At 43.1% G+C, this 27,357-nt stretch overlaps 1 protein-coding gene across 1 annotated transcript in view; it reads left to right on the top strand.

The window, feature by feature from the left end:
• PASD1 (PAS domain containing repressor 1) overlaps nucleotides 1-27,357 on the top strand; it is a gene marked incomplete at its 5' end in the record, with an annotated part of 159,035 nt that overhangs the window by 100,378 nt on the left and 31,300 nt on the right. The window contains 8 exons of the mRNA XM_084640137.1: nucleotides 10,374-10,430; nucleotides 12,732-12,886; nucleotides 14,308-14,399; nucleotides 16,379-16,468; nucleotides 20,272-20,392; nucleotides 21,850-21,963; nucleotides 23,700-23,818; nucleotides 24,845-24,927. Coding sequence (XP_084496263.1) covers nucleotides 10,374-10,430; nucleotides 12,732-12,886; nucleotides 14,308-14,399; nucleotides 16,379-16,468; nucleotides 20,272-20,392; nucleotides 21,850-21,963; nucleotides 23,700-23,818; nucleotides 24,845-24,927 — 831 coding nt within the window. The remainder of the gene's footprint in view (nucleotides 1-10,373; nucleotides 10,431-12,731; nucleotides 12,887-14,307; nucleotides 14,400-16,378; nucleotides 16,469-20,271; nucleotides 20,393-21,849; nucleotides 21,964-23,699; nucleotides 23,819-24,844; nucleotides 24,928-27,357) is intronic.

The following is a 27,357-nucleotide window of genomic DNA, read 5'->3' as shown; positions in this document are numbered from 1 at the left end:
ACAACACGGCTGGGGTAGTGGTGGCTGAATGCCCTAAAATGGCATGCAGCTCATCATAGAAGCGGCATGTTTGGGGCTCTGACCTGGAGCGGCCGTTCGCCTCTCTGGTTTTCTGGTAGGCTTGCCTCAGCTCCTTAAGTTTCATGCAGCACTGCTTCGGGTCCCTGTTATGGCCTCTGTCCTTCATGCCCTGGGAGATTTTGACAAAGGTTTTGGCATTTCGAAAACTGGAACGGAGTTCTGATAGCACGGATTCCTCTCCCCAAACAGCGATCAGATCCCGTACCTCCCGTTCGGTCCATGCTGGAGCTCTTTTGCGATTCTGGGACTCCATCATGGTCACCTCTGCTGATGAGCTCTGCATGGTCACCTGCAGCTTGCCACGCTGGCCAAACAGGAAATGAGATTCAAAAGTTCGCGGTTCTTTTCCTGTCTACCTGGCCAGTGCATCTGAGTTGAGAGTGCTGTCCAGAGCGGGCACAATGGAGCACTCTGGAGGCCAATACTGTCGAATTGTGTCCACAGTACCCCAAATTCGACCCGGCAAGGCCGATTTAAGCGCTAATCCACTTGTCAGGGGTGGAGTAAGGAAATCTATTTTAAGAGCCCTTTAAGTCGAAATAAAGGGCTTTATCGTGTGGACAGGTGCAGGTTTACATCGATTTAATGCTGCTAAATTCGACCTAAAGTCCTAGTGTAGACCAGGGCTAAGAGGGCTGGGGGGCGGGGAAAGGGGGCACAGTTTGCACATACGTTTCCATCCTGTGTCAATATATGCCAGTGGAATTACAGTATAGTTTTGTGCTACTCTAGGAGTTTGAACCAGTGGTTTTGCCTCCTGACACATTTTCAGAATTTTAGGAAATTGATAGAACTAATCAAATAAATACCAGAAACCCTGGAAACACTTTAAATGATTGCTCCAGTATTGTAGCTCTACCAAGGCTTAGTAAATTAGTGTAGCAAAAACAAGGTTGCCTGGTTGTTTTCCCCAGGATCTAAAGTCTCCCAGAACTCAGTGCTCCTCTAATCTTCTTTTCTTTTCAAGCGTGTCTGTTAGTATTTCTAGTCTCTTTTTTCTTTTTATTGTCAGACAACAGCATATACTGGGATAAAAACCCACAGTTCTATATCTCCGTATCTTTCATTTCAATTCTATTTTGAAACACTGTGTTCCAAAACAGCCTTTGATTGTTTTGTCTGATCCATTTTCTTTGGTCACCTCTTAGAAAGCCACTTCAGAGTGTTATTGTCATAATGAATGTAGCCAGAAAGCTGTCACAGGTAACAAGTTAAATTTAAATCCTGATCAACCAGAGAAGAGTAGCAACAGTTCCAATTACCCCAGTTACGAGAAACTAACAACAGTACAGAATCAGAACTCATCTTACTTGTTTTTCATGAGTTTTGCATAGATGTTCATTCCCCTGCCCCCTACATTCCTACTCATGCTGATATTTCTTATTGAAATAGCTCCATTGATGTCATACAACTGAATACTATGCCACAGATTAGATCAGGTGTTAGACCCCACAGAATAGAGTGAGCAGGACATCAGATGCTTTTTTAGTTGGGTATCTGTCTCAGTCATCCGGGAATGGAGATAGATGAAGAAGGAAGATACCCAGGAAAAGGAGGAGAGGAGAACAAACAGAAAGAGCGTGAACCAAGAAGAAAGTGGGAGAAACCACTGGAGGGAAGAGGGCAGGGAGAGACAAGAGCTAAAGGGAGCAGGGAGAGAACGCCATATAGGAAGGGGGAGTACTGTGGAATTTGCTAATAAAATGTTTTTACAAAATGTGAATACGAGGAAGGACAGGAATAGTGGAAAAAACAACAGATGGAATTGAAGAGAAAGATACAGGGAAGCTTAAGGAGAGAATGAAATAATGATAAAAAAAGAAAGTGGGTGCCTCTGTGTTCCATTTCATTTGGATTAGTGGTGTTCATTTTAATCCTCCATTTTTTTTTTTTTTTTGCCTTGCATCTCTCTGGAAAGCATCCCACAGTTCTGTTGGGGCCAGGAGGAGAGGCCATGGGGTAAAGTTTCTGAGGAAACTTGTGTCAAATTGCTACTTGCTGGTGGTTGTGGTACTAGGTTAGGGAGCCATGTGCTTTTTGGAATTGTGTGTCTCAGTGACAGGTGAATGGCTTTTGGAATGTGAGCCCTCCTAGTGAAAAGAGAACGAGAGAGCCTCCTGCTCCTACTGCTGCCCCGGGTAGGGAGATCTCCACTTTGGCCAGCCCTAAAAGTCATTTGTGATTGGCAAGAGGCTGGTTACAGCTGCAAGAATCTGCAAATGGCAGGCAACCAATTTTAATGCTCTGACATGTAAACTCCATAGTGATGACTCCTTTTTGTGCTAAACAACCATAGAGATGATGAAGCACTGTCTGGTTTTCAAATGTCATTGACATTCACATGGCATAATTGAATCTGTACTTTACTGAAAAAGTTAAATTCAGCCTTTTAAAAATTAAATCAGTTGTTTAGCTGTCAACCACAGTCATTCCCTCCAGTTGCCTCAAGAAGAATGAAACATTAGCACACAGACATATAAAACCTATTGCTGGAGAATGCCATCAACTCTCTTATTTATTGTAGCGTCACACTGTGCTACAAAGCTCTGCATCCTGAATTTGAGGGCAAGCTCACAAAATATATTATTTACATGTTTGCTGTGTTGGTCCCAGAATATTAGAGAGACAAGGTGGGTGAGGACCTGAAGAACTGCTCTGTGTAAGCTCAAAAGCTTGTCTCTTTCACCAACAGAATTTGCCCAATACCAGATATTACCTGTTCCACCTTGTCTTTCTATTATTTACATGGGCACACTGTAATAAACAAAATCTCTTTCTACAGTGTATATTTGAGAATGCTAATGCTTCCCTAACCTGCCAAATACTACCTAAGGTCCTGATCCTGCAAAGATTTACATGGGAGCTTAGCTTTACACAATGTGAATAGTGCCATTGAAGTCAAGGAACTACTCACAATGCATACAGTTAAGCACATGCAGAAATTTTTGCAGGATTGGGCCCTAAGGTAGACTTTATCATGAGTTCAAGGAAACTAACTCAAGTCTGGTCCGATGTTGGACTCTCGGGCCGTCAAGCCCTTGTAGTGCACAGGAACAGGCCAAATGGCCAATGATTGTTATGGCCGACCATTCAGCTAAGCGTTGAAGAAGAAGAATAGAACTAATCAGGTGCTTAAAAGTAAGCACATGCATAAGCATTTGGCGGATCAATGCATAAAATCCCAACCAGAAGATGTTTGTAGGGACATCCTTAATTGACCTAGTGTTCCATTAACAGGAAACAGTAATTTTCAAGTTGATGATATACTTTGTCCTTGTGGATTATATTAATTGCTGATTTGCAGTAGACTAGTAAATATACATTTCTGCAATCAAAGGCCCACAGATCCAGATGTCTCCTGAATTCAGACAAGCAGAGATTTTTTTTTTTACTTTTGCGAAGCAAAGGGATGTTCTTAATTTTTTTGGGCAGGGTGGGGAGGATTTTGCCAGAATATGAATGCATGAAACAGCATTTCAGCTATTCATTGAGCTACTGAGTCCCTTTATCCTGTTAAGACTGTCATACCCCATTCCCCTTTTTGTAACCCTTGAAACTACTTTGAACACTCTGAAGATTGACAGGTCTAAAATGCAATTTACCCTTAAAAATGCTATGTCTGTTTTTTTAAACTCTCCTGCTGATATTGGGGAGAGACGACTCGGGCTGGGGGACCTTCTTCCCCTCTGAGGGCTGCAAGACTGATGAAATCCACATTTCTCTGCTGGGTAATTTACCAGCACATACCTTGGATGGGGAAAAATAACAAATAGTTGGGACCGATGACAAGCTGTTCTATCTCTTTGCTGCATTCTTGGAATCAGGCAGGATACTGAATGGTTCTAGAATCTTTCTGAGTGTTTCAGGAGAGGCTATTCAGTTGGCCATCAACAAATCTTGATTCCTCTGATTATTAATACAGTTAAAGTAAAAGATGTAATTGTTCTATCTGTAACTATTTAAAACACTCTTATATGCAAACCTACTGCTGCTAGTCTACCCCCATTAAGAGTGGCCACAACCCTTACGATATTCTGAGTACTATATTTAGCTCCATCTTACAACAAGACAAAGAGCACTTAGGACTAAATTTAGCTCTGAAGTGCTTAATCCAGTTAAGAATATTTTGTCTTTAAGTGTACCCTTTATGGTAGGTCTTTTTATAGCTCACCATTCTGCTGCATCATGCGAAAAGCTTTTGTATGTGTTTGTTAATATTCATTCTTCCACAGCCTTGACAGTTAAGACATTTGTATTGATCTGTAGACTTTATTTTCTTTCACCGTTTGCTGTCCAAGTCTCTTGTTGATTCAAACGATCTCTCATCATCGTTGGCTGTATCCCATAAGGATAGGCACATGGAGCCTAATTCTGGCAGCTTGTGTAGTCATTTATGTGTGTGCAAGGTGGATATACAAACCTAACTTGATAGATTTGTCACCTCCACTTTGTAGTGGTATAGATCAGCGTGCATGATTCCTAATTCAGGCTTGATAGGTGTTAACAGACAGTTACATAAAGTATCTTGGGTAGAGCACTGCACTTGGACTGGGAATACTGGGAATGGGCGACGGGATGGATCACTTGATGATTACCTGTTCTATTCATTCCCTCTGGGGCATCTGGCATTGGCCACTGTCGGAAAGCAGGTTACTGGGCTAGATGGACCTTTTGGTCTGACCCCATATGGCCGTTCTTATGATTCATGAGTCTTATGACTCATATTCTGTGCCTCTGGCCTGCTGGATGACTTTGGGCAATTAGCTTCTCGCCTTGTGCCTCAGTTATCCCATCTGTAACATGGGGATAAAGATATTCATCTCCTTTTTAAAGTGCATTGAGATATACTGATAAAAAATGCTATGTAAGAGCTAGGTATTATTGCTGATTAAGAAGCTTCTCTTTACTCAGCTGTTAAGGCTGATGAGGAAGATGGCCACCTGTGTAGGCTGATGAAAACATCTCCATAGAGATAACTGACATTGCAGAGAATGGCATTCAATTGCTCATCAACACTGTAGTTAAAGTTATGGGTCAGACTTCCTTATAATCCTTTGGTTTGATTCATGACTTGGGAAAATTCTCCATTTTGGCTGAATTTTTCTATTTGCGGGCTCAGCCCAAAGTTACATTTTTTGGAAAATTTGAATAAAATCCACCATCACCCTATTCCGACCCCTTTTTTTGTTCTCCTAAGTTATTCAAAGGGGATAAAAACTTTTCTCGCTAATAAAAACAATATGCACATATAGCTCCAAAATGCTTGAACTTCAGGAGAATTTCTGGGTGGCTTATTTTTCCGGAGGACTAGTCTCTAAGCAAAAATAAAATTAGTGGAGGTATAAGCAATTTCAGCTAAGAGTAGAAGTCCCAGTACAATTTATAGATCAGCAGGAGAACATAAATACTTTGTGGTCTCATTCTCCTCTCATGCCAGGACAAATCAGGAATAATTCCATTGAAGTAAAAGCAGTTACATTGGTGAAAAGATGATGTAAGTGAGGATAAGGAGTGCCGGACCCATAGCGCTGACACGTGTTATGTAGGTGGTGTTTTCAGCAGCAGTTCCACTGCTATTTCATCAGGAGATGCATAAAGTTTTGTCTGTGTCAATCTGGAAGTACATGTTTCAAACTGGAAACAGTAATAAAACTAGCCTCAGTTAAATTATTAAAGCACTTCGTACTGAAAGAACTCAGCGTAAGCCTTGAATGGTTTTCTCGTGCTCTCCTATTCTTCAGGCGGTCTTTGAGTCCTCTTGAGATGTAGCCACAATATTACAAGTTCACTGAGCTAAATTCTCAGTGCAAACCTAGTGACATAAGTGAATTTGGCACCAATGAACTGGAACTTGGCCTATTGCCTCAATTTACTCATAGACGACCCTCCCCCCCATTCTATGCATGCCCACAGTATCTTAATATCATTGGCTTTCTGTCTGTGTCACTCATGGTATTTAGCAGCGGCCCCCTATTTTCAATCCCCAAATCTTTCTCGTCTGCTTTTTTCAAGGTACTTGCTTTACACTCACCTAAAATAGCAGCCGTATCAGCACTCGGACCAGCCTCATAGTTGTGTCTCCTTCTCGTCTAAGTGCTTTTAATTACTATGAACCACGAACAAACTGCTAGTTTTTTCACATACCCAACATATAGACATCGTCAGTCATTCACCTTCCTTTTTTGCCAATTTATAGTGAATTGGTAATGTCAGGAGCTTGTTAGTGCGTCTCAAATTGATTCTCCGGGCTCAGTGATAATAAGATCAACAGTAACAACCATGAGGCTATTGCACAGAGCTGTCAATTTGAACAGCGTGGTTGGATTAAATATTCTTTAAATTTGGTACGACAGCAAATGATCATTGTCGATGATGACCCTGAAATTATCAAGAGTTCCACTGTACTCATAGGGTTGTTGGTTTTGTTTTTTTTCATGAGAACGTGTCCTTTGAAACAAGAAAAGTCTCAGCTCCTAGTACTCTAGAGACATTAGTGCTCCTGTTGTGGGGGCTATCAGTGGGCTCGCAGAAAGAAGAGAGAATATGACAAAATTGGGTAATTGAGAAATGATGTGCCTTGCAGAGGGACAATGAGACGATCTGGAGAAAAGAAAAGGGTCGGGAGAATTGAAGTAATTAAAATCTTTGATTTAAAAAGGAGCTCAGAGAGCTCATTAGCATTTATCTCAAAAGCAATTGGAGAGGTGATAATAATGTAAAAGGAATAGCAAGCAATACTGGAGGGGTCCAGTTCCATCTTTGGATGATTATTTATCGCTCGCGTTGACTTCAGTCAGAGATGAACATGGAGATCCGAGGGCAGAGTTTTGGTCTGAAGAATGAGTGAAGCAGATATAAAATACACTTGGAGTCGTACAAGAACACACCATAAACTGTCTTGAACTTCTCTGTTTTGGTGCAACTTTTTCCCATCCTGTGGGTCAGACAGTTTAGCTAAAAACCAGTCCAAACAGATTCCTCAGGAATCCCGGCCCATGACCTCTGGGGAGCATCTTTTCAGTCCCCTCTCCTTCCCGCCTCCCATATCTTCCTATATAGTTACAAATACAAATGTGTCTCTGGCCAGTAGGAGAGGGGAAAATCCTCTTTCCGGTTCTGTGTTTATGCCAGTGGTTCCCAAACTTGTTCCGCCACTTGTGCAGGGAAAGTCCATGGCGTGCCGGGCCGGTTTGCTTACCTGCCGCGTCCGCAGGTTTGGCCGATTATGGCTCCCAGTGGCCGCGGTTCGCTGTTCCAGGCCAATGGGAACTGCTGGAAGCAGCGACCAGTACGTCCCTCGGCCCGCGCCGCTTCCAGCAGCTCCCATTGGCCTGGAGCAGCGAACCGCGGCCACTGGGAGCTGCGATCAGCCGGACCTGCGGACACGGCAGGTAAACAAACCGGCCCGGCCCACCAGAGGCTTTCCCTGAACAAGCGGTGGAACAAGTTTGGGAACCACTGGTTTATGCTGTTTTACTGGTCAACAGGTAGGAAGCAACTGTCCCCTTCTTACATGTCTAAACTCTCCTCGAACCCAGGTGGGAGCCGGTGAAGAACCAAGACCTCCTGTGCTCCTTCCAGCTGACCTCTGCAATCATTTACCTGAGCTTTAGTCATGTCGCTTTGGTAGAAAAGAGAGATTCATCGGAAGCACCAACTTGCATAAAAATTCTATCGAAACAGAAAAGAAAAAGATTAATGAGACAGTAAAGGCTCATGCACTGAAGTCCCACGTTCGATCCTCCCCGACCAAGACCAGAGTCTGTCGGTGTTACAGGTGGGCACTTGTAACGCCACCAGACCCCAGTCGTCGACAGGCGGGATTGAACCTGGGACTTCGTGCATGAGCTAAAAGCCTGCAGTAGGAGGAGGAGGCTGTTAGCTAAGGCTGTAGAGCAGACTCATTACTCTCTCTCTAAGTGGTCTCGGTGCCACTGCATGGGACAGCAGAACACCACACCCAGGAGGTGTGTGGGTTACAATTACATATACGTTAATGGTTGAAAGAAAATGGCATAGTAACACTATTACACAATCAGGAAACACAGAGAAAACGCATGCATTAAAAACTTAAAGCATGTGTGCCTGTGGGTACGTACGCTAATACAAGTGTAATTTCATTAAAAATAGTGGGCAAAGGGAAGATCAGTGGTGTCCAAATCCAAGAAATGCTATTGCAAGAGGAGCTTATTTTGAATATGTCGCTGAAAATGTATTGAATGTAAAGGTAAAAGTATATTGTAATATAACATGGTGCTAAATTCTGCAGTGCTTCCCTTCCCGTCCCTTCGAGCCAGATCCAAAGGCCTTTGAAGCCCAGGGAACGACTCTAAATAGCCCAAAGTGAGTGTTTCATCAGCCCAAGTGACCCATGAGGTTGTATGGAACAAACAGGCCAAGTTCTGCACTGCCTTCCACTCCACTGGGCTTAGTGGAGTTGCATGTGGTGTAAATCAGCCCAGAATATGGCCCAAAATCTTTAGCTCCCTGAGGCTTTGCTGAGCTTAGACAGGTTAACAGAGAGCACATTCTTAAGCAAGTGTAATAGGGTTTTTCAGCTTTTAATAGCGGTTGCTTGCTAGTCTGAGTACAGTTGTGGGTTAATTAAAATTTGTTCTCCCTGTAAGGATTAATTTTGCCCCATCTCTACTTACATGGTGATAAGAAGTGCTTACCTTCCCCTGTCAGTCTGCACTGATGAATCTGAGGAATAGAGCAGGCAATTTCTGATTCGGTTATGTGCGCTCAGGTGCCCTATCTGATATGGAACCACTCCCTTCCTTTGATGTGCGCTCACCTTTTGGGAAGAAATGAATCCTTCAATTCATTTCCTTTGCCCAGTTTGCCTCTTGCGGTGAGGTCAGGAGCGAGGAGGCTAAGCAGAGTTGGAAAACCTCTGGTTTGCCTTTAATTTAGGCATCATCTTTTGAAAAGCCAGCCATGCTCTTTTCCTGTCCACTGTGGGCAGCTCTATTTCGTGCAACTTTTAGAGCTATTAAGTCATTTGGGGTTGGAGCTGGCATGCAGCAGCAGGGGAAATATTTGGATCTGTCCAATCAAGAATGTTCCTGGGGCACTGGGTGTGTTGCCAAGGGCTTGCCAGCGAAAGTGCTCGTTAGCACCATGGACTCTGATTGGCTGCTAAAGTTAATGACAGGAGTAGATTCCAGTCAATGTGGGGACTGGTTTTGGAGCTCTCTTAGGCGGGCTGTGACTTGGCAAGGCTGGCTCTGGGAGATTAAGGGTGTGGGATGATTGTGGCTGGGTTGTCTGCCTCTGCCCGTTTGACAGATCTGGAACATGACTGGATCCAGATTGGCCAATCTGAGTCACAGAGAGTAAATTGCCAGTTTAAGAAGTTACCCTTGTTGTGTTAAATTTTCCATCACTTTACTGGAATCAAGAGCAGAGGGCTCTTGATGGGAGTTGTCATCCACTGTTGCCCTTACCTGTGCAGTGAAAGAACTTAGAATAAAATAAAGACTGCGGCACTGATTCACCTCAGCTGGTGCAGAGAGGTACCAGTTACACTTCCCTGTGCCCCAGGGAGGCCGCGTGCTGTTGTCTTCCTCTCCCAGGTTTACTGCAGGGTAAGCAACAGCTTTAGCTTACAGCTACTTACCGTGGCAGGAGGCTGCTGAGATGATGCACGAGGAGCCTGATCCAAAGCCCATTAAAATCAGTGCGAGTGTTTCCATTTACTCAATGGCCTTTGAATCCTTTGGCAGGCTTCATCATATCCTATTGTTGCCGAATGCTGCTCCCTTCGTGGACAACACTGGCTCCATATTCCCCTCTCTCACCCTTCCGCTGCAAGGGAGGTTTCCACCACTGCAGTTACATCCTGGTGGATTTACCAGCAACAGGAACTTGTGCCAGCATAGACTGGCGCAGACCCTACTCTGAAAATGGCTCTCCTTTTTTAAGTTTGCAAAATAGAAGTTTATCGATTTCCCCCCCATGCGCCTTGCACCCAGATAAACATGCAAGTCGCTGGGCAGAATTTGCCTTATAGTGTGTTTCATCATTTTTCCATCACACAAAGGTATTACTATATATTTTGAGTTGATAGCCAAACCAAACATCACTTCTAAATGCTGAATATACAGTGTAAAAAGAAAAGCACCATTAAGTAGGGGAGGGTGGGGAAAGTGAAGATAGAATCAAAATGAATAACCCGGATTTTAATTGTTTTGTGCATTAGAGTCAACGGTCCTGACTTGTCAAAGTCAGTGTAATTGGACAATGTTTCCCAGGTCTTAAAGGAGGTAAACCCTGCTTTTTCCTTCCAGAACCCTGAGTTGTGTAAACGAGCTGATGGATGAAGATGAGAAGGACAGGGCAAAGAGGTATGGATGGACATACAGAGCACTGGAAGGGTTGTGTGTTAAATCTCTCTCGTATGTGGAAATGGGACACGATTTGCTTGCCTTGTGATTGGAATGCTTTTTTGGGGCCCCATTTGGCTACTGTGGGTTTCAAAGGCAAAACTCCCATTGAGTTCACTGGAGCAAGATTTCATTCTTTATATGTCAGAGTTGGCACAGGGACAAATACGCAGCCTTTTTCATCACCCGGTGGTGCAGCTGACACCTAAGAAAAGGCGAATCAGCTCTCAGAGATTGCTAGGTTACATTGTCTTGCCCTCAGGATCATTGATCACCCAATTCCTGTTTGATATAATGATTCAGTGCTCCTGGTTGGGAATTTCACTGGTTGGATTTAGTATCTTGTTGGAGGATGGTTTCTCTGTGAAGCTTAGAGGAGGTTCTAGTTTAATCCTGGGTGTGAATTCATTTCTCTTAATAAAACTCTTACCTTTCTAATTTGTCTTTGGACTTTCACTCCAAATACAAATGGGCCCAAATGAAAACACTGGGTCTGAGACACCTCGCCCCCACCCTCTGCACATCTGGTGTGGGGTTTCAGAGTAGCAGCCGTGTTAGTCTGTATTCGCAAAAAGAAAAAGAGGACTTGTGGCACCTTAGAGACAAACAAATTTATTTGAGCATGAGCTTTCGTGAGCTACAGCTCACTTCATCGGATGCATTCAGTGGAAAATACAGTGGGGAGATTGATATACACAGAGAACATGAAACAATGGGTGTTACCATGCACACTGTAACCAGAGTGATCACTTAAGGTGAGCTATTACCAGCTGGAGAGCTGGGGGGTGGGGTGGGAACTGCTGGAAATGGCCCACCTTGATTATCACTACAAAAGGTTTCCCCCTCCCCCCCCTTCTGTTGGTAATAGCTCACATTAAGGTATCACTCTGGTTACAATGTGCATGGTAACACCCATTGTTTCATGTTCTCTATGTATATAAATCTCCCCACTGTACTTTCCACTGAATGCATCCAATGAAGTGAGCTGTAGCTCACGAAAGCTTATGCTCAAATAAATTTGTTAGTCTCTAAGGTGCCACAAGTCCTCCTTTTCTTTTTGCGAATACAGACTAACACGGCTGCTACTCTGAAACCCCACACCAGATGTGCAGAGGGTGGGGGCGAGGTGCCTCAGAGCCAGTGTTTTCATTCGGTAATTAACCATTATTAATGCAGGTTGGAAGTTGGTGTGTGGTTTCTTCGTACATCACATTTCTACTCAGTTCAGATTTTTAAACTATTGTGTGGCCTCAATTTTGTGCAGTTTTTTCACAGCCAAGTTTTTCTGGGCACAAAACTTGTGTATGCATGTTATACTTGTGTGCAGAAATCAGGAAATAGGTATCTCGCCCATTTTGGCACACACAATGCAAAAAACCAGTCTCGAAGCAACTACTCGGAAAACTATAAGCATACACAGTCGTGGCTGCAATTTCAGAGGCCAGGTGGAGAGCCCTTTGAAAATAATGCATACATTAGAACTGGGTGACATTTTTCACATGAAAGTTTTTTGTCAGTGAAAAATACGGATTTGGTGACATCAAGATGTTTTGTAAGTTCATATCAATTTCATGGAATTGTTTCAGTCAAAAAAACCCCAAAATTTGGAGAAAGTGAAACATTTCAATTTTTCAGTTTGAAACGACTTTTCAAAATTATCTTTGATTTTATTTTAAACAACAATTTATTTTTATTTTTAAAAAAGGTCAAAATTGAAATGAAACATTTTGATTTTGTCACAACAAAAATGTTTGGTTCAACCCGAAAATAATTTTTTTTTCCACTTTTCGATTTGCTGCAAAATTGAAACAATTGTTTTTGGTTTGACCCAAAGCAATATTTCAAATATTTCTTTTAGATTGGGCAGCAAACCAAAAAATCCGCTATTCACACAGCTCGAGCATATACCAAATGACCACCTCTTTTCAAAAACCCTCACCCAAAACCAACCAACCAAAACCCTACCTAAATAAATAAACATATTCACTCCAAAAAATATCCATCGTTTTTCTCACCTCCAGATGTTCCTTGTTCCTTGTGAGCTTGATCCTGCTGTGAGATGCTGAGCACTCTGGCCCCCATCCAGCAAAGTTCTCAAGTGCATGCTTAGCTTTAAGCATAGGAGTAGACCCACTGAAGCCAATAGCACTGTTCAAGTGCTTTAATTTAAGCATGTGCTGGGCCAGAGCCTCTCAGTGCTTTGCAGGATCGAGACATACACCCCTTGCTTTCCTTAATGGTGCCTGTGTTTTGATCAACCAGGGCATCACGCAACAAATCTGAAAAGAAAAGGCGAGACCAGTTCAATGTCCTCATCAAAGAGCTCTGTACGATGCTTCAGGGTCATGGCCACCCTCTCAAGATGGACAAGTCCACAATATTGCAGAGGACCATTGACTTCTTACAGAAACAGAAAGGTATTGGATAGTGCTCTGCCCGCTCTTACCGCCCTCCAAGGGGAGTGTGAGAATCGCTAAAGGGGTCAGCGGAGGAGCTGGCCGGCACTTTATTTCTGGTGGGAACAGGGACACAGAGCTGCAGAACGGCAGAGTGGTGGGAGCAGTGAGGAGAGGAAGGGCCAATAGCCAGAGTTGGCCTTCAGAGGAGGTTGAATTCTCTGATGCAGGGTTAAACCACAAAGCGCTTGAAAAGGGGAGTGGTTGTAAAGTGCAGCTGTAGGCTAGAGCCTAGTCATATGTCTAACTACAGAGCTCTAGTCCCACCCGTGCCCTCCGTATTCCCTTGCATCTCTTGGGTTGGTTTGCTCTCCCTATCTCTTGCTCCCCACTGTACATTTTCTAATTCCTTGCTCCCCTCTGGGCCATCCCGTTGCCTCTTCTGCTCTGCCTTTAATCCTCTTTGCTCATCTCTCCCTCGCTGCTCTGCCAGGTTCTGTTGTCCCAGTTCTCCATCTTTCCCCTCTTTCCCAGATGCCCTGGCCCTTACTATGTGATCTGTTGCCCAGTCTCTCCCCACAACCTGGCTCCCTTGGTGCCCATATTTCTTCGTCCCCATGGCCCCTTTGCTGTTTGCTTTCTCCTGACTCCCACCCCTTTCTTTCATTCTCCTGCTTCTCCACAACCACACCCCCCAGCAAAGTCTCATTTTTCCTGAACCTGCTTCTCTGTGTTGATAGGGAGGGGCACCAGATGACTCGCTTCAGAGCTATCTCCTGGCTCCTTCACGCAGTGTAAGACATGCCCCCACTCGTGCAGAGCGCAGGAGCTGAGTGGTTGCACACAAAGCAGAGTTGGTCAGTGGCTACCAGGCAAGGGCAGCAGAAGAGCATTGTGTAGCATGAGGGAAAGGTATTTCCATATTCTGTTGCTTGGAGCCTCATGGAGCATGTCAAACACCCCTATGAACAAGGGACAGCTGGTGTCTGGCCACACAAGTGCTAAGGGATGCTCCAGGTGGCTGTCTATGTTGCACATGCCCTGAGCAGGTGTGCATAGCACCATGAATTGAGTAATTCCCCTTCCTGTGCGCTCTTAGTAGGTAATTTCGGATTTGAGGTCAAATATTGCTGTCTGTGATGCCACTGTAAATCTGGAGTAACCCCATGGGTTCTGAGGGGATTACTCTAAGTTTACACTGACTTAACTGACCACAGAATTTGGGCTCCGATCTTCTTTTTAAAATTATTCTCGTACCTCCTTTTCCTCCTCCTTTATGCCGTCCCCTTTTCTTGATCTTCCCAATGACATTCATACGATGCTGGAGCTGAGACTTCCATATGAGGAGATTATTCCTTGTGAAAAATCTATCTCTACCTGAAAAATGAAAAACAATCCAGCTGATGTGGGTCCTGTTGCTTTTCTGATATTTTCTCTTTAAGAAATCACAGCACAGACCGAGGCCTGTGAGATTAGACAAGACTGGAAGCCTTCGTTTCTTAGCAATGAGGAGTTCACGCAGTTGATGTTAGAGGTAAGAAGAAGTGAAAGATTTCTGAGCTTGGGGAAGTGGCGGGCTCAGGGGTACAGTGCCTTTCATCTCTCGGTCATTGCATCCATTAGCACTGAGACTACATAGCTCATTCCTGGAGAGCATCGACTGCCATCAGATTATTACTATTACTGTTATTGCTTGTGTTATGGCCTGGGAGCCTCAGTCATGGGGCAGGTCCCCATTGTACAAACCCAGAATAAAAAGATGGTCCCTGCCCCATACAGAGTTTACAGATGATAAACAACTTTCTGTTACTATCCACCTGGTCTGGCTTTGAGCAGGTGGCAAATCCAGTGTGGGGAGAAAAGGGCAGGAAGCCACCTCACAGAACAGCCACCAGAGCTGACAGATGACAAAAGCTGAATGGACCTGGAGATTGAGCGACCCGCTCCCTCCCAGGTCTAGCCTGAAGCCTGTCAGCAGGACAGGGTGAGAAAGCCCACAATGCTGTTGCATGCCCTGTGCTGTACCTGTTTTGTGGCTAAACAGAGAATGGTGAATCCCACCCCGTTTGCCAGCAATGCCTTTGCATGAAACATGTAGAGGAGAAAGGCCCTGGTTTTCACATACAAAAGTTCTTAGCAGGTGGAGACACATCCTGCAGAAGAGCTGAGATTTCTGCAAGCCTTTCTTGGAGAAGGCTGCTTCTGATTCCATGTGGCATGCTACCTCGGCTGTGAGTTATCCCATCGGTTGAAAGCAATTGCACCAGAATAAGGGTGTATGCTGGGCAGCATTGCAGTGTCTTGGTTATTCCTTTTCATCAGGATGTGATGAGTGACCTCCTTGGAAAAGTCTGTTCATTCTTTCCAGGAGTTGCTCTCACCAAACAAGTTAGTTCATTCGGGTTTAATCAAAACAGACACCAGCCTGAGAGAGATGGCAGGGGGAAGGGAGTTTGTAATAGCTCTTGCTCTGTGTGACCGTATCACACCGTGTCCTGGTTTGGTTTTTAGTCACAAAACTAATCTGGGCTGAGACAGTTTGGGACCTTTATTTTGAAGTCTCTATTGCTCTTCATGCTTGAGCCAGGGCTGAGTGAGTGAGGAGGAGAGGTGATCAGGGAAGGGGGAATGGATGGTGCCTGCACCACCCATCTCTGCTGCCTGTGAACTAAACTACAGAGCATCATTAGCTTTGGTGTTGGAAGAGATTGCTTTGTTTGTTGTGCTGACTGGAGATAAAACATTCCTGAACTTGGTAGCTGTCCTAGAAGAATAGGGTCCTGGGCTAGTCATACAGGAAGGAAACACACTGACTCGGAATGAAGGGAAAGAGAACTTCAGCTCCAATGCTGAGTTCCCCACCGTGTAAGCTCAAATGCTTCAGGGCCCCGCTAACTCTGTGGAGTTTACACATGCTATTTATACATCAGAGATACAGTCATCCAGCAAGGCAGAAGTAGGGGCAGCCATTGTAGATGAGAAAAGAGAAACCAAACTAAAGTAAAAAACAATAATTTCTGTAATCTGTTAAACAGGTGTAAGTAAAATAAATGACTTTTTAAATCTCGTTGGCTTTAGCTATAAATTGGTAAATCTGTATCTGTCTGTCTGTCGTTTCCATTCTGTGCTCACCGTGATGGTATGTGACATCTCTGTTAGTCAGTAGGTTAACAAGTGCGTAAATTGCTACATATAATCGGAGTCACTGAAGTCAGCAGGATTGTAAGGGTGGTGAATGAGGAATCTGACATCCTATATCTTGCTTCATGTTAAATCAAGACTCCGTGGATGCAAAATGCAAGTTAAATTAATGCTAATGAGAAAGAAATTAGCTAGAAGGACTCTGAATGAGGCACCATGTTTAGTAATTACTTTTATTTTTTCTGTGCTGAACCACAATGGATTTATGTTGGTTGCAGAGTGTTAGAGGCGTCACTTTTGAAAACAATTACCTCTATATTGTATTTGAAGTACAGGTACATTCTTATTTTTCTCCCTGTCTTTTATCATTAGGCATTAGATGGATTTCTCATTGCACTTACCACTGACGGGATTATTATTTATGTGTCTGATAGTGTCTCCTCTCTTCTTGGACATTTACCGGTAAGTTCTAACAACATAACGCTTGGACGCCTGGTTTTTAATTTAGAATGTTCAGATTGTTACACGCCTGAGACTCGACAACAACATCCCTCTGTTTGTGTAGCATGCACACTCCCCCAGCAAGCTCAGGGGTTGTGTACAGAGAGCCTTCACAGAGCTCCATGGGGCTGTGTGATATAGCTCAGTTACATCGTACAGGTGGCCTTGTGCCTGCCATGCACAGTCTGACCCGAAGATTGTTATAGAGGAATGAATTCTGCCACACGCATTGAAATCAACATCAAGATTTCCATTGACTTCAGTGGGGTCAGAATTCGGCCCTGTGCAAGAAATAGCTTTCTGATGCAGCTGCAGTGTCCAAGTGGCTTAGCCAACACAAGTGTGCATGAGGAGGATATATAGTGTGACTGATATTTTCCCTCATTTCTCAAATCATATCTTCCATTCAGGTTAGTAATACTGTATACCTGACTAATATCCACTGCCACATTGCGAATTGGGAGTTGCAGCATTCCCCACGTGGGGCCTGCTGGGCTGTGAGATGCTTCAGCTGGAGAAGCACTGTGTGACTTCACTTTTACTGAGAAACCTGTCATGTGCTGCAATACACTCACACATCTGGTGTAGTCAATTTCCATTCAGTTGTGCTTTGTCATACACAATATTATCCATATTGTGTCTGTCATGGAGGCAAGAACTAACTGGATGAATGTGATGGCTTCCTTGGCTTATGTCATAAATATAAAGGGAAGGGTAACCACCTTTCTTTATACAGTGCTATAAAATCCCTCCTGGCCAGAGGCAAAGTCCTTTTACCTGTAAAGGATTAAGAAGCTAAAATAACCTTGCTGGCACCTGACCAAAATGACCAATGAGGAGACAAGATACTTTAAAATCTGGAGGGGGGGGGGGGAACAAAGGGTCTGTTTGTCTGTGTGATGCTTTTGCTGGGAACAGAACAGGAATAGAGTATTAGAACTTGTTAGTAAGTAATCTAGCTAGAAATGCGTTAGATTTCCTTTTGTTTAAATGGCTGGTAAATAAGCTGTGCTGAATGGAATGTGTATTTCTGTTTTTGTGTCTTTTTGTAACTTAAGGTTTTGCCTAGAGGGAATCTCTATGTTTTGAATCTAATTACCCTGTAAGGTATTCACCATCCTGATTACAGAGGTGATTCTTTTACCTTTTCTTTAATTAAAATTCTTCTTTTAAGAACCTGATTGCTTTTTCATTGTTCTTAAGATCCAAAGGTTTGGGTCTGTGTTCACTTATACAAATTGGTGAGGATTTTTATCAAGCCTTCCCCAGGAAAGGGGGTGTAGGGTTTGGGGGGATATTTTGGGGGGAAAGACGTTTCCAAGTGGCTCTTTCCCTGTTCTTTGTGTAACACTTTGGTGGTGGCAGCATAAGGTCCAAGGGCAAAAGGTAAAAGTTTGTACCTTGGGGAAGTTTTAACCTAAGCTGGTAAAAATAAGCTTAGGGGTCTTTCATGCAGGTCCCCACATCTGTACCCTAGAGTTCAGAGTGGGGAAGGAACCTTGACAGCTTATGAACCCAACAGACCCTTAGGGAGTATCCCAAATTGTGTGAAATCCCTCAGTAATAGATTTTGCATTAGGATCTCTGACTTAGCTTAAAAAAAAATGCAGAATCATAGTAGCCACAGCTTTCTGTACATCTGAGGCCGCTTATGTGTGTTGTTTGTTCCACCAAATGTCTGGAAAATATTGTGGTCATGGAATGTGCTCTTGATAATGCTGTTTTCAAATAATGTACAGATGGTGTGAGGGCTAAATCTCCCCACTTTTGATCAAAAGCACATGGACATTAGATGTGTCTGAAGCCTGAGGTTTCTGGGAAGAATGTGTTACACTAGGAAGCAACAATTTGGTACAGAAGTTGTTTCTATTCCCTCAGAAGTGTAGTTAGTTCTACTCTTTGGTTCCAAGCATGTGCATATATGATAGCATGTCTACCTCTGATTTTTTTGCCATGTTTTAACACATTAACTGATATGATTGTAAATGCTAGTGTAGACAGGGCACAAACACATGTTGCCTTGACTCTGACTCTGGTCAGCAGGTCAGAGAAGCTTCAAAGAAACCACATTCCATTGGACTATGCAGTTCCATTCACCTTGAAGTGCTTTGTGAAATCGGGTTGATTTCACTGGAATTTTGTATCAAAAGAAAACCAGGGGAAAAAGTTCTGATGATGTTGAAATGATGTTTCAGCACTTTTGCACCAAAACGTTTTGGTTCTGAATGTACTTTTTGTTTCCGTTTTCAAATATTGTTGTTATGTTGCATTATGCTATACAAAATATATATACAAGTTGAAATTGAAACAAAACATTTCAATCCACCTGCAACAAAAGACATTTTCAGAATTTTCCTTCCTGGAGAATTTTGAAATGTTTACCTTTTTTTCCTAATTTGGAATGCAGCCAAATTCTGAAATCTTGAAATCCTTCTTGAAACAGAGCTTCCTTTCTCCACACAGCTCCACTTCCTGTTACAAAACTATCAACAAATGCTTGTTTCCTGGAACAAATGTGTCTGTAGTGTGAAAAAGGGGTAATTACAATCCCCTTGGTTAATCCAAGAAACAGAAAAGCCCTGTGTAGATTCCGGACTTGACACTGAGCTATGGTCTGAAGAGATTTGACATCAGAAATTCACTGACAAACACTGTTAACTTTGAGTTATTGGACACCTGAATGTGAAATGAAGATGTCCGTGAGGGGCTGTACCACAGCCCACTCCCCGTGTGTCTGTTGCTTGATGGAAAGCTGAGGTAAACCCCAATAAACTCTGACACCATTCCTAGCGTAAGCCTCTTCCAAACCTACTCCTTGGTACGCTTTGATGCAGCTCTGGTGTCAGAGTTTATTGGGGCTTCCCTGGCTTTAATCCTCTGAGTGATGGGGAGATCCAGGGGTTATATGAAAGTCTTTCCTTTGGAGTAGCACAAGGTTCCCCATGTAGTTGTTTAGCTCAGCTGCATTTTATTACAGAGGTTATGATGTGGATAAAAACCTTCATTTTTTTCCATATGGACCACTGATTTTTACACAGAATCCCCTATTTATTTCCGTGGGGAGTATCATGTGCAGACTCATGTCAGGATATGGCCACTTCACCTTGAGTGGTCCCTTAGAATATGCGCTCACTACATAGGCTAAACTATCTGCTCATCCTTGTGTTTAGCTGTGACTCTCTGAGTACCTTTCCCTGACCTGAAGAAGAGTTCTGTGTCGCTCAAAAGCTGGTCTCTCGCACCAACAGAAGTTGGTCCAATAAAAGACATCACCTCACCCAGCTTGTCTCTCTAATATCCTGGGACCGACACGACAACACTGCGTGCTTTCTATTTATGTCAGACAAGCAGAGAGTAAGATGGATTTTTTCCTGTACAGAAGAAAACACAGGATTAATGTTTCTGCTTATTTAGGATGAGATTGGATCTTTACTTCCTTCTCTCATTAGGGGTGTTGGGAGGATAAATACATTAAACGATTGGGAAGTGCTTTGAGATCAACTCAGGAATAGCAGTATATAAGAAATAGGTATTATTATTATTATAATTATTACTATCTGTCCGAGAGCAGCGCAGAGAATGAGAACCACAGTTCCTCTCTCTGTCTTCCCTGTACCGTTGTCTAATGTAACTTCCTCATGTTAAGTTGTCCTGTTAAAATGACTGCGTCTGCCCTACCGTTCTACCCATTGATCAAAGTGTTTGTGCCTCTGGACGGGTTAATGCTGTACTGTTGAACATGACAAAGCATTCTTTTGTATCAGTCAGATTTGGTGGACCAAAATATATTAAACTTTCTGCCTGAGCGGGAACAGAATGAAGTGTACAAGCTCCTTTCTCCACATGTGCTCATGACAGATCCTGTTGCAGCTGATGTTCTAAACCGTAAGCATCTCTCCAGACTATGGTTAAGGGGAAGATTCTAACCAGCAAACGGCTCCCAGGGAGAGTAACGATGCTGGCTTCTCTATTAGATAGTGCCGGTTCTCTTTCACAGGTTTCTAAAAATTCAGCACATCATTTAATCTGGTATTTGCCCTTTGATGTGTCACGTAATTTTTGTTGTTGTTTATTTCTGATCACAATCGAAAAATGAAATGACTCCCTTAGATTACTCTCCTGGGGTGAGATTCGGTGGTGAGCCTCTAAGGCGTGGAATTCACAGCCCAGAGGGAGAGCTGGCTTTAGCGGGGGCTTTTGTTTCCTTTTGATGCTGAGAGCATTGGAGAGGCCCTGGGTGGCTTGTCTATATTACGCGCCTCAGGACTACAGCTCTGCACACTACAGCCCTGTCCCCAGCTTGTGAGGGGATCCTCCAGAGTCAGCCTGATGACTGGCTTCCCCAGTACCTGTGCTGGGGGAGCCCTTCCTCAGACAGATATGGGATTTTCAGGGTCTTTGTATGCTGCTCTTGCCCCTTTTTATGCGGATTGGGGGCCGGAGGGAGGCAGGGTGAGTATATCACCCTCGGGCAGAGAGCCAGCATATGGCCTAATCAGCCCCACTTAAGTATCATTTAAGCCCTCAAAATAAGATTTACCTGGAATTTCAGCGGTGCTCAGGCCTTGTGCTCATCCTGTGCACAGGGGAAATGTCACCCTTGCTGGAGACTATATTTTCCAGGGTGTTTGTGCCTCAGAATATTCATTTGTAGTAGAGCCTGATCAAAAGCCCTTTCAAGTCATTCGAAAGTTCCCCAGTGCCTTCAACCAGCTTCACTGGGGCTTGTGTACATGGCACAGCAGTGTGCCTACAGGGAGGGGAGTGATTTCTAAAGCACGCTAATGTGTTGCATGCTCATTGGTCTGTGTAGACCCTGCTTGTGTGCACTAAAAGTTCCCTAGTGCCCTTTAAGATGGTGCTGTTTGAGAGTGGTTGTATGTTAAAGGGCACTAGGAAACTTGTAGTGAGCACCAGCAGGGTCATGGATCAATTAGTGTGAAACAAATTAGTGGGCTTTAGAAATCACACCCCTGGAGTGCGTACACTGCCACACTGTGTAGACAAGCCCTAAGGGATCTTGAGTGCAATCCTGGTCGCAGGATGTCAATAGCAAAAGTCACTTTGACTTCAGTGAGCCCAGACGTTCAGTCCTAGTACAGCAATATAAATAGGAGGGTATAGAGAATAGGGTGGGGGATACTTTTTCTTAGCCTAGCAGACAGACAAGTTTCTGCAGTTGCTGTTTATTTACTTTGGGATATCGGGAGCATCCCAACAGAATGTGCTCAGATACCACAGTGACGGGGTCTGTATAAAAACCTAGATAGATTAGATAGATGGAGTGTGTGAAAGTGCAAACATAGGGACTATTAAAAATGTTCTTTTCTCTCTCGTTTCAGCTGAAAAGCAAATAGAGTTTTGCTGCCATTTAGCAAGGGGAAGCTTAGATCCAAATGAGCCCCTAACATATGAATATGTGAAATTTGTAGTGGATTTTAAATATTTTACTCATGGTAAGTTATTGCTTCAGTTTACTCTGTCTCTGCCTCTCTCACTTACCCCCCGTCTTTGACCAGAGCCACCTTAAATGCCTTGTTGCACTTTAAAATGACATGTAGGCAGCAGAATGGACTGTGCTACCGATGTGGTAAGAGTCGTTTTCCATGTGACCGCTGGGGTGGTCATTGGCTGTAAGGGTGGGGGTGGAATCCTCTGATTGTTTTAGTTGATTTCCAAGAGACACTATCAAATAGTTCAGACGCTACATTTGGCCTTGTGGTGCTACACATTTTTGAAAACAGTCCAGTTCATTCAAAAACAACCTAAAATGCTCTGGTTCGCTCAAAATGACACTTGGGAATGTTATTTGTTACCCTCAGTCTGTATAGGAAATCTGCAAAATCTTGAACCTTCCAGGATGGTGGATGCAAAAATGGCCATTTCCTGGAAATAAAATAAAATGAAGAAAGAGAGAGAGAGAGCGAATTTTCTGGATTTAATGTTGAAATTGCCCACATGAAAATGTTCTGCCTGGCTCTAATTCTAACATATAGTACAAGCTGCAGTCCTGTTTACTCGGCAAAATGTTCAGGGTTCAGAAATGGCATCAGTCATCCTTTCTTTCTCCCACTTCCCTTCTGTTCTTCACCTGGTAATTTTAATAGCCGTCATACTTTTGAAAGCCTGTCATAGCATGCTCGGTTCTTGCTGCCAGATTCCAAAAGGACCCCTATTATGAACTACTCTACATCAACAACCTTGAAACAAGCCCTCCTGTCAATCATTTCGAGATACAGGGTTTCTGTGCTGAATTTAAATGAATGGTGTCGTGTGTGTGTTGGTAATGGCATTGATTGCATAATATGTATGAGAAGTTTTGTTCACCATCTTTCCCATGATAGGCAGCTCAGGAAAGCAAGCGCTGTTTGGTTTACCACTCTCCCTCGGGCTGGGCCACATGCAGTATTTCTAACTACAGCAAAATTAAGGCAAAATTCTCCTCACTAAGCCACACTCCATGTCTCCATTGTATAGTCTGCATCCATTCCTAGCAGTGAACTTCCAGAGATGTCCACATGGTTTTTCTGCATGGAACAAATGCAGAATATGATCCTCTGGATCAATATCATACATGTAGTGCAGCTAGGAGAAGAGAATTTGGCTAATCCACTAGTGAATTGTTTGCAAGTAAACTAAGATTCATGTTTTCTGCTGTTTTGGTCTGTCATGGTAATTCGAGCTGAGATCTACAACGAACAAAGATCTTTTTCCCTAGTAGGAATGCTAAAGAGATTTTCCACCTAAGGTAGATAGTTGAAAAAGCATAAACAAAATGTAACGAAAGTAATAAACAAGAAACCAACAGCTGAATTTCACTGTCTTTGTTTTAATGAACCTTGCAGTGCTTCTTGCCTTCTTAAGGTGCTTTCAGCTGGCAGGCTTAAGCGCATACACTTCAGTTGAGCTGAAGCTGTTACAAACAGGTTTTCTGCAAAGCCGAGGATTAGTAGTTGCACCTGTGTAACCTTTCCGATGTTTGAGCCAAGAGAGTCTAGATATGGACAAAGAATCCACCAAATAAGTCTTAAATGATCATCATTTGAACAAGTTTTAGGGGGGTATGTCTCTGATTGGCTCTGAGCTGTGCGTAGAAGGAGCTAAATTGTTCGGTTTTGTTGGTTACTGTATCTGCCTTGACATTTTCTTCTTGAAATGCTGATTTGGCTTGTGTTTTGTTGTGTTTGTCTAGTGCCTACACCCTCCTGCAATGGCTTTGAATCAGCTATCGCAAGAGTATTCAGGTCAGCCACAGAAGAGCAGATTTGCCTTGTAGCAACTGTTCGTCTTGTTACGCCGCAGTTTTTAAAGGTGAGAGCCCTCGGGCCATGTTTCCCTTTTCACACCAGGGATCTATAATCTATTTTTAAAAAATGATGCTTTCACCACAAGCGAAGTGAATGGATATTCAAGTCTGCTCATTCCTAAAGGAGAAATCTTGCAAAGGGGCCTTAAATCCTGCACTTTGAGAGCTGGACAGTGAATTATTCAGAGCTGAGGACCTGTGGATGAGGGCTGGGGATGGGAGTTAGTGTCTATAGTTTGCTTAAGAATAGCGGAGAACAAAAGAGGCTCTCTGCGCATTATTGCATTGCCCAGCGAGTGCGGACTTGCATTTGAGAAGAACCATCGATGATAGCACGAGAGGGTCCTCCTTAAGCCATATGTTCAAGAAGTTACAAGGAAACACGGTTTCCAGCTGAACCCCGGGAAAAGCTGTATCTCCGAAAGAAACTTGCCAAACTCACCGACTGTGTAAGAATACTGCCTGCTCTTTTCTGACCATGGGAACCATAATTTTTTAACCCGCTGTTTATCCACAGAAGGGCACTATGTATATACTGTAATAAAGATAATAAAATTCAGTTGTGGCCCATTAACTGCCAGAGTGGTAGTTAGCAAAGAAATAACCTGCACCATTGGTTTATTATTATTTGTTTATTTGTATTAAAATAGCACGTAGGAGTCCTAGTCATGAATCAGGACCCCATTGTGCAAGGTGCTGTCAAACACAGAGCAAACAGACAGTCCCTGCCCCAAGGAGCTTACAATCTGCTGGACTTTGACATTGCCATCCTTACTCAGACAACTCTCATCTAAAGGCTGGTGTACACTGAATGTTAGGTTGACCTGGCTGTGTCACTCAGGGGTGTGAAGAATGCCTTCCCCAAGAGACATAGTTGAACTCACCTCAGCCCCAGAGGAGACACCACTTGGTTGGCGGAAGAATAAGTCAGTTTATTCTCCAAAGAGTCCTTGTACGTGTTATAAAGCTGTGTTGTCACACAAGCCATTTTCCTAAGAGTGAAATATTAAAATGCACCCACTGTTCTGCAGGAGGTGTGCAACATTGAAGAGCCATGTGAAGAATTCACATCGAGACACAGTTTGGAGTGGAAGTTCTTATTCTTGGACCACAGGTGAGAGGATTGTTTTTCAGATATAAATACAACATGTGGTGATTGGAGAATATACAAACCATGGTTTAGAAAAGGAAAACTGTCCAGCAAATGTTGTCTGAGCCCCCAAGCAGAATATTTCACATTAAATGAGAACACTAAGGTGACACTGATCAAAGCCTACACTTCACGCCTTCTTAAAAGCTTTGCTCTCTTTCATATTTAAGGGCAGTAAGAAACTGTGTTCGTCTTCCATTAATGTGAGCTGGAAATATAGCACATATAAAAATGTCCAGGTTCATTGTGGTACTAAATAAGTTATTAACATAGAACCACGTGGGCCATATTCTCCGCTAGTGTAAATAGGCAGAACTCCATTGATTTCAGTTGGCAGCAGCTGAGAATCTGACTCTGTTCTTTGCCCTGTTGATTTGCATCTTGATATAGAATTAAAGTTTTTTTTAAAAAAGAAACAAATTAAAAGAATGGATAGTTGTAATTATTGATTTATTTTGACTGAATGGAGATAAGATACTACTGGGGAGTGAAATAGACTGGAGATCACTTGGTAAAACTTTTTTAATTATAAAAGGGCAAGTGTCCTTCAAAAAAAGCATAAAGCCTTTGTACTCTTGCTTATTTGTGTGTGTGCATGAATACCTAACAGTATTACACACGTTCCCTTCTTCCATAATGCACAATAGTACTATCCCCGGAGAGCGCAGACTCTAGCCATGTACTTACCACTGGAAAGACGAGGCTGAGAAATAAAATTCCTTTGCTGAAGGCTTATTTTCTAAAGAAACCCAAATACCACCCTGTACATTCAGAGAGAGAGGGGAGATATTGCAAGAAATGAAAATGAAATTAATATATTAATCAGAGTAACTACACTGGAAATCCTGTCTTGAGGTACTGATGAGAAACCACTTCTGCTGCAGTTTTGTTTGCATGTTACTCATGCTGTCGAGGTCTAATTAATGTAACTTTATAAGAATTGAAATTGGTATATGCAGTAGCCTAAATTTTTAAAAGTGGATGTCTAAAGTTAGGCTAAGTCAATACTGAGATATCTAAAGCAGCGACTGGTTCTCAAGGGGCTGAGCACCCAGCAACTTCTGTGAAGAAAGCTACCAGGAGCCGGCCTAAGAGCTTTAGTGAAATATATCCAAGTGCCTTGTGATGAATCTGGGATGTGACTCAGAGAGGAATTTTTCTATTTCAGTCCTGGTGATATCCCCTGTGAGGAAACCATTGTTCCTGAGCGTAAATTAAGCTAACATAGGCGTTTAGCTGGAGTGTATTGCAGTGCCTGATGTAAGCAGTGAACATGGAGCCAGGAGTGTGCTTTCACTCGTTCAGTCATTGGTTCAATGCACAATTTAATAGAATAGTAGGGGCACCGCGATTCTTTCATAGAATATTGTCAGCTATTTCTCAAGGATTATTTTCCACTTTTGCGGGGCTGATCCTGAAAGGTGCTGAGGCCATAGGTGTAGCTGGTGCTGAGCTCTAATCAGAACCAGGGCCTCGTTCGCTCAGACCTAGCGTCTGCGATGGAGCGCAGAAGCAGGTTAGGACAGTTCTGCTGAGCTATATAAACATCGACCAACTAGAAACATCTGGAGCCTAAAATTACATAGAGACATCATTTAAGGGAAAAAACAAACCGGATGCTTTTGTATTGGTCTGTTTCTGTTCCATATTCTACTCCCTCCTCCATCGTTTGTTGCTCTAATTACAGTATTGTTAAAGGATCTTCTCCTGCAATCCCTGCACTTCAGTGATAACTTGAAGTCCATCCCTTTAGCCTTTCACACTGCATGCAGTCACTGATCTCCTACTCAGAAAACTGGAACAGTTCCTTTAGCACAGGGAATTGCAGACTTCCTTAGCAGTGACTAAGCTAGCTAAAAACTTTCAGATTGCTCAGCCAACATGCCGACTCCTTCTCCAATCCCAGGTTAGAAGCATTTTGTGGTTACATTCTCAATTAAAGAATCAGTTCCTCTAAATTATGATGACAAATCGGAAAGCATTGCACTTTCCTGAGCTGCTTAAAATGTTTGTCTGACGTTCCTCTGAAAGAATTATTGTCATGAAGATCAGTATGTTATTTCAGGCCCAAAAGACATTGGCTTGGTGGCATAGACAGACAGAAATAAAAGCCAGTTTAATAAATACACGTTCTGTCACATTTAATAGAAATCTGGGTCAGATAAAGAAAAGGAGCACAATGCTCTGTAAAAGATATTTTGGGTAAATATGACTCTCTTGTTTCTATTATTGTAGGGTCCCCTAGGCACTTTCCCCAGCTGTCCCAAAGAACTCACGATCAGAGAACGCTGACATTTGCTTCCCACAGATAATTAATGATGTAGGAGCAGGTTTTCAGAAGTGCTGAAAACCCGTGATGAGAGCTTGTGCTGCCTCCTAATGGCCACAGGAGAC

This window comes from Lepidochelys olivacea (genome assembly GCF_965140295.1).
Source record: "Lepidochelys olivacea isolate rLepOli2 genome assembly, chromosome: 9".
Taxonomy (NCBI): Eukaryota; Metazoa; Chordata; order Testudines; family Cheloniidae; genus Lepidochelys; species Lepidochelys olivacea.
This window is presented reverse-complemented; position numbering and strand designations above follow the sequence as displayed.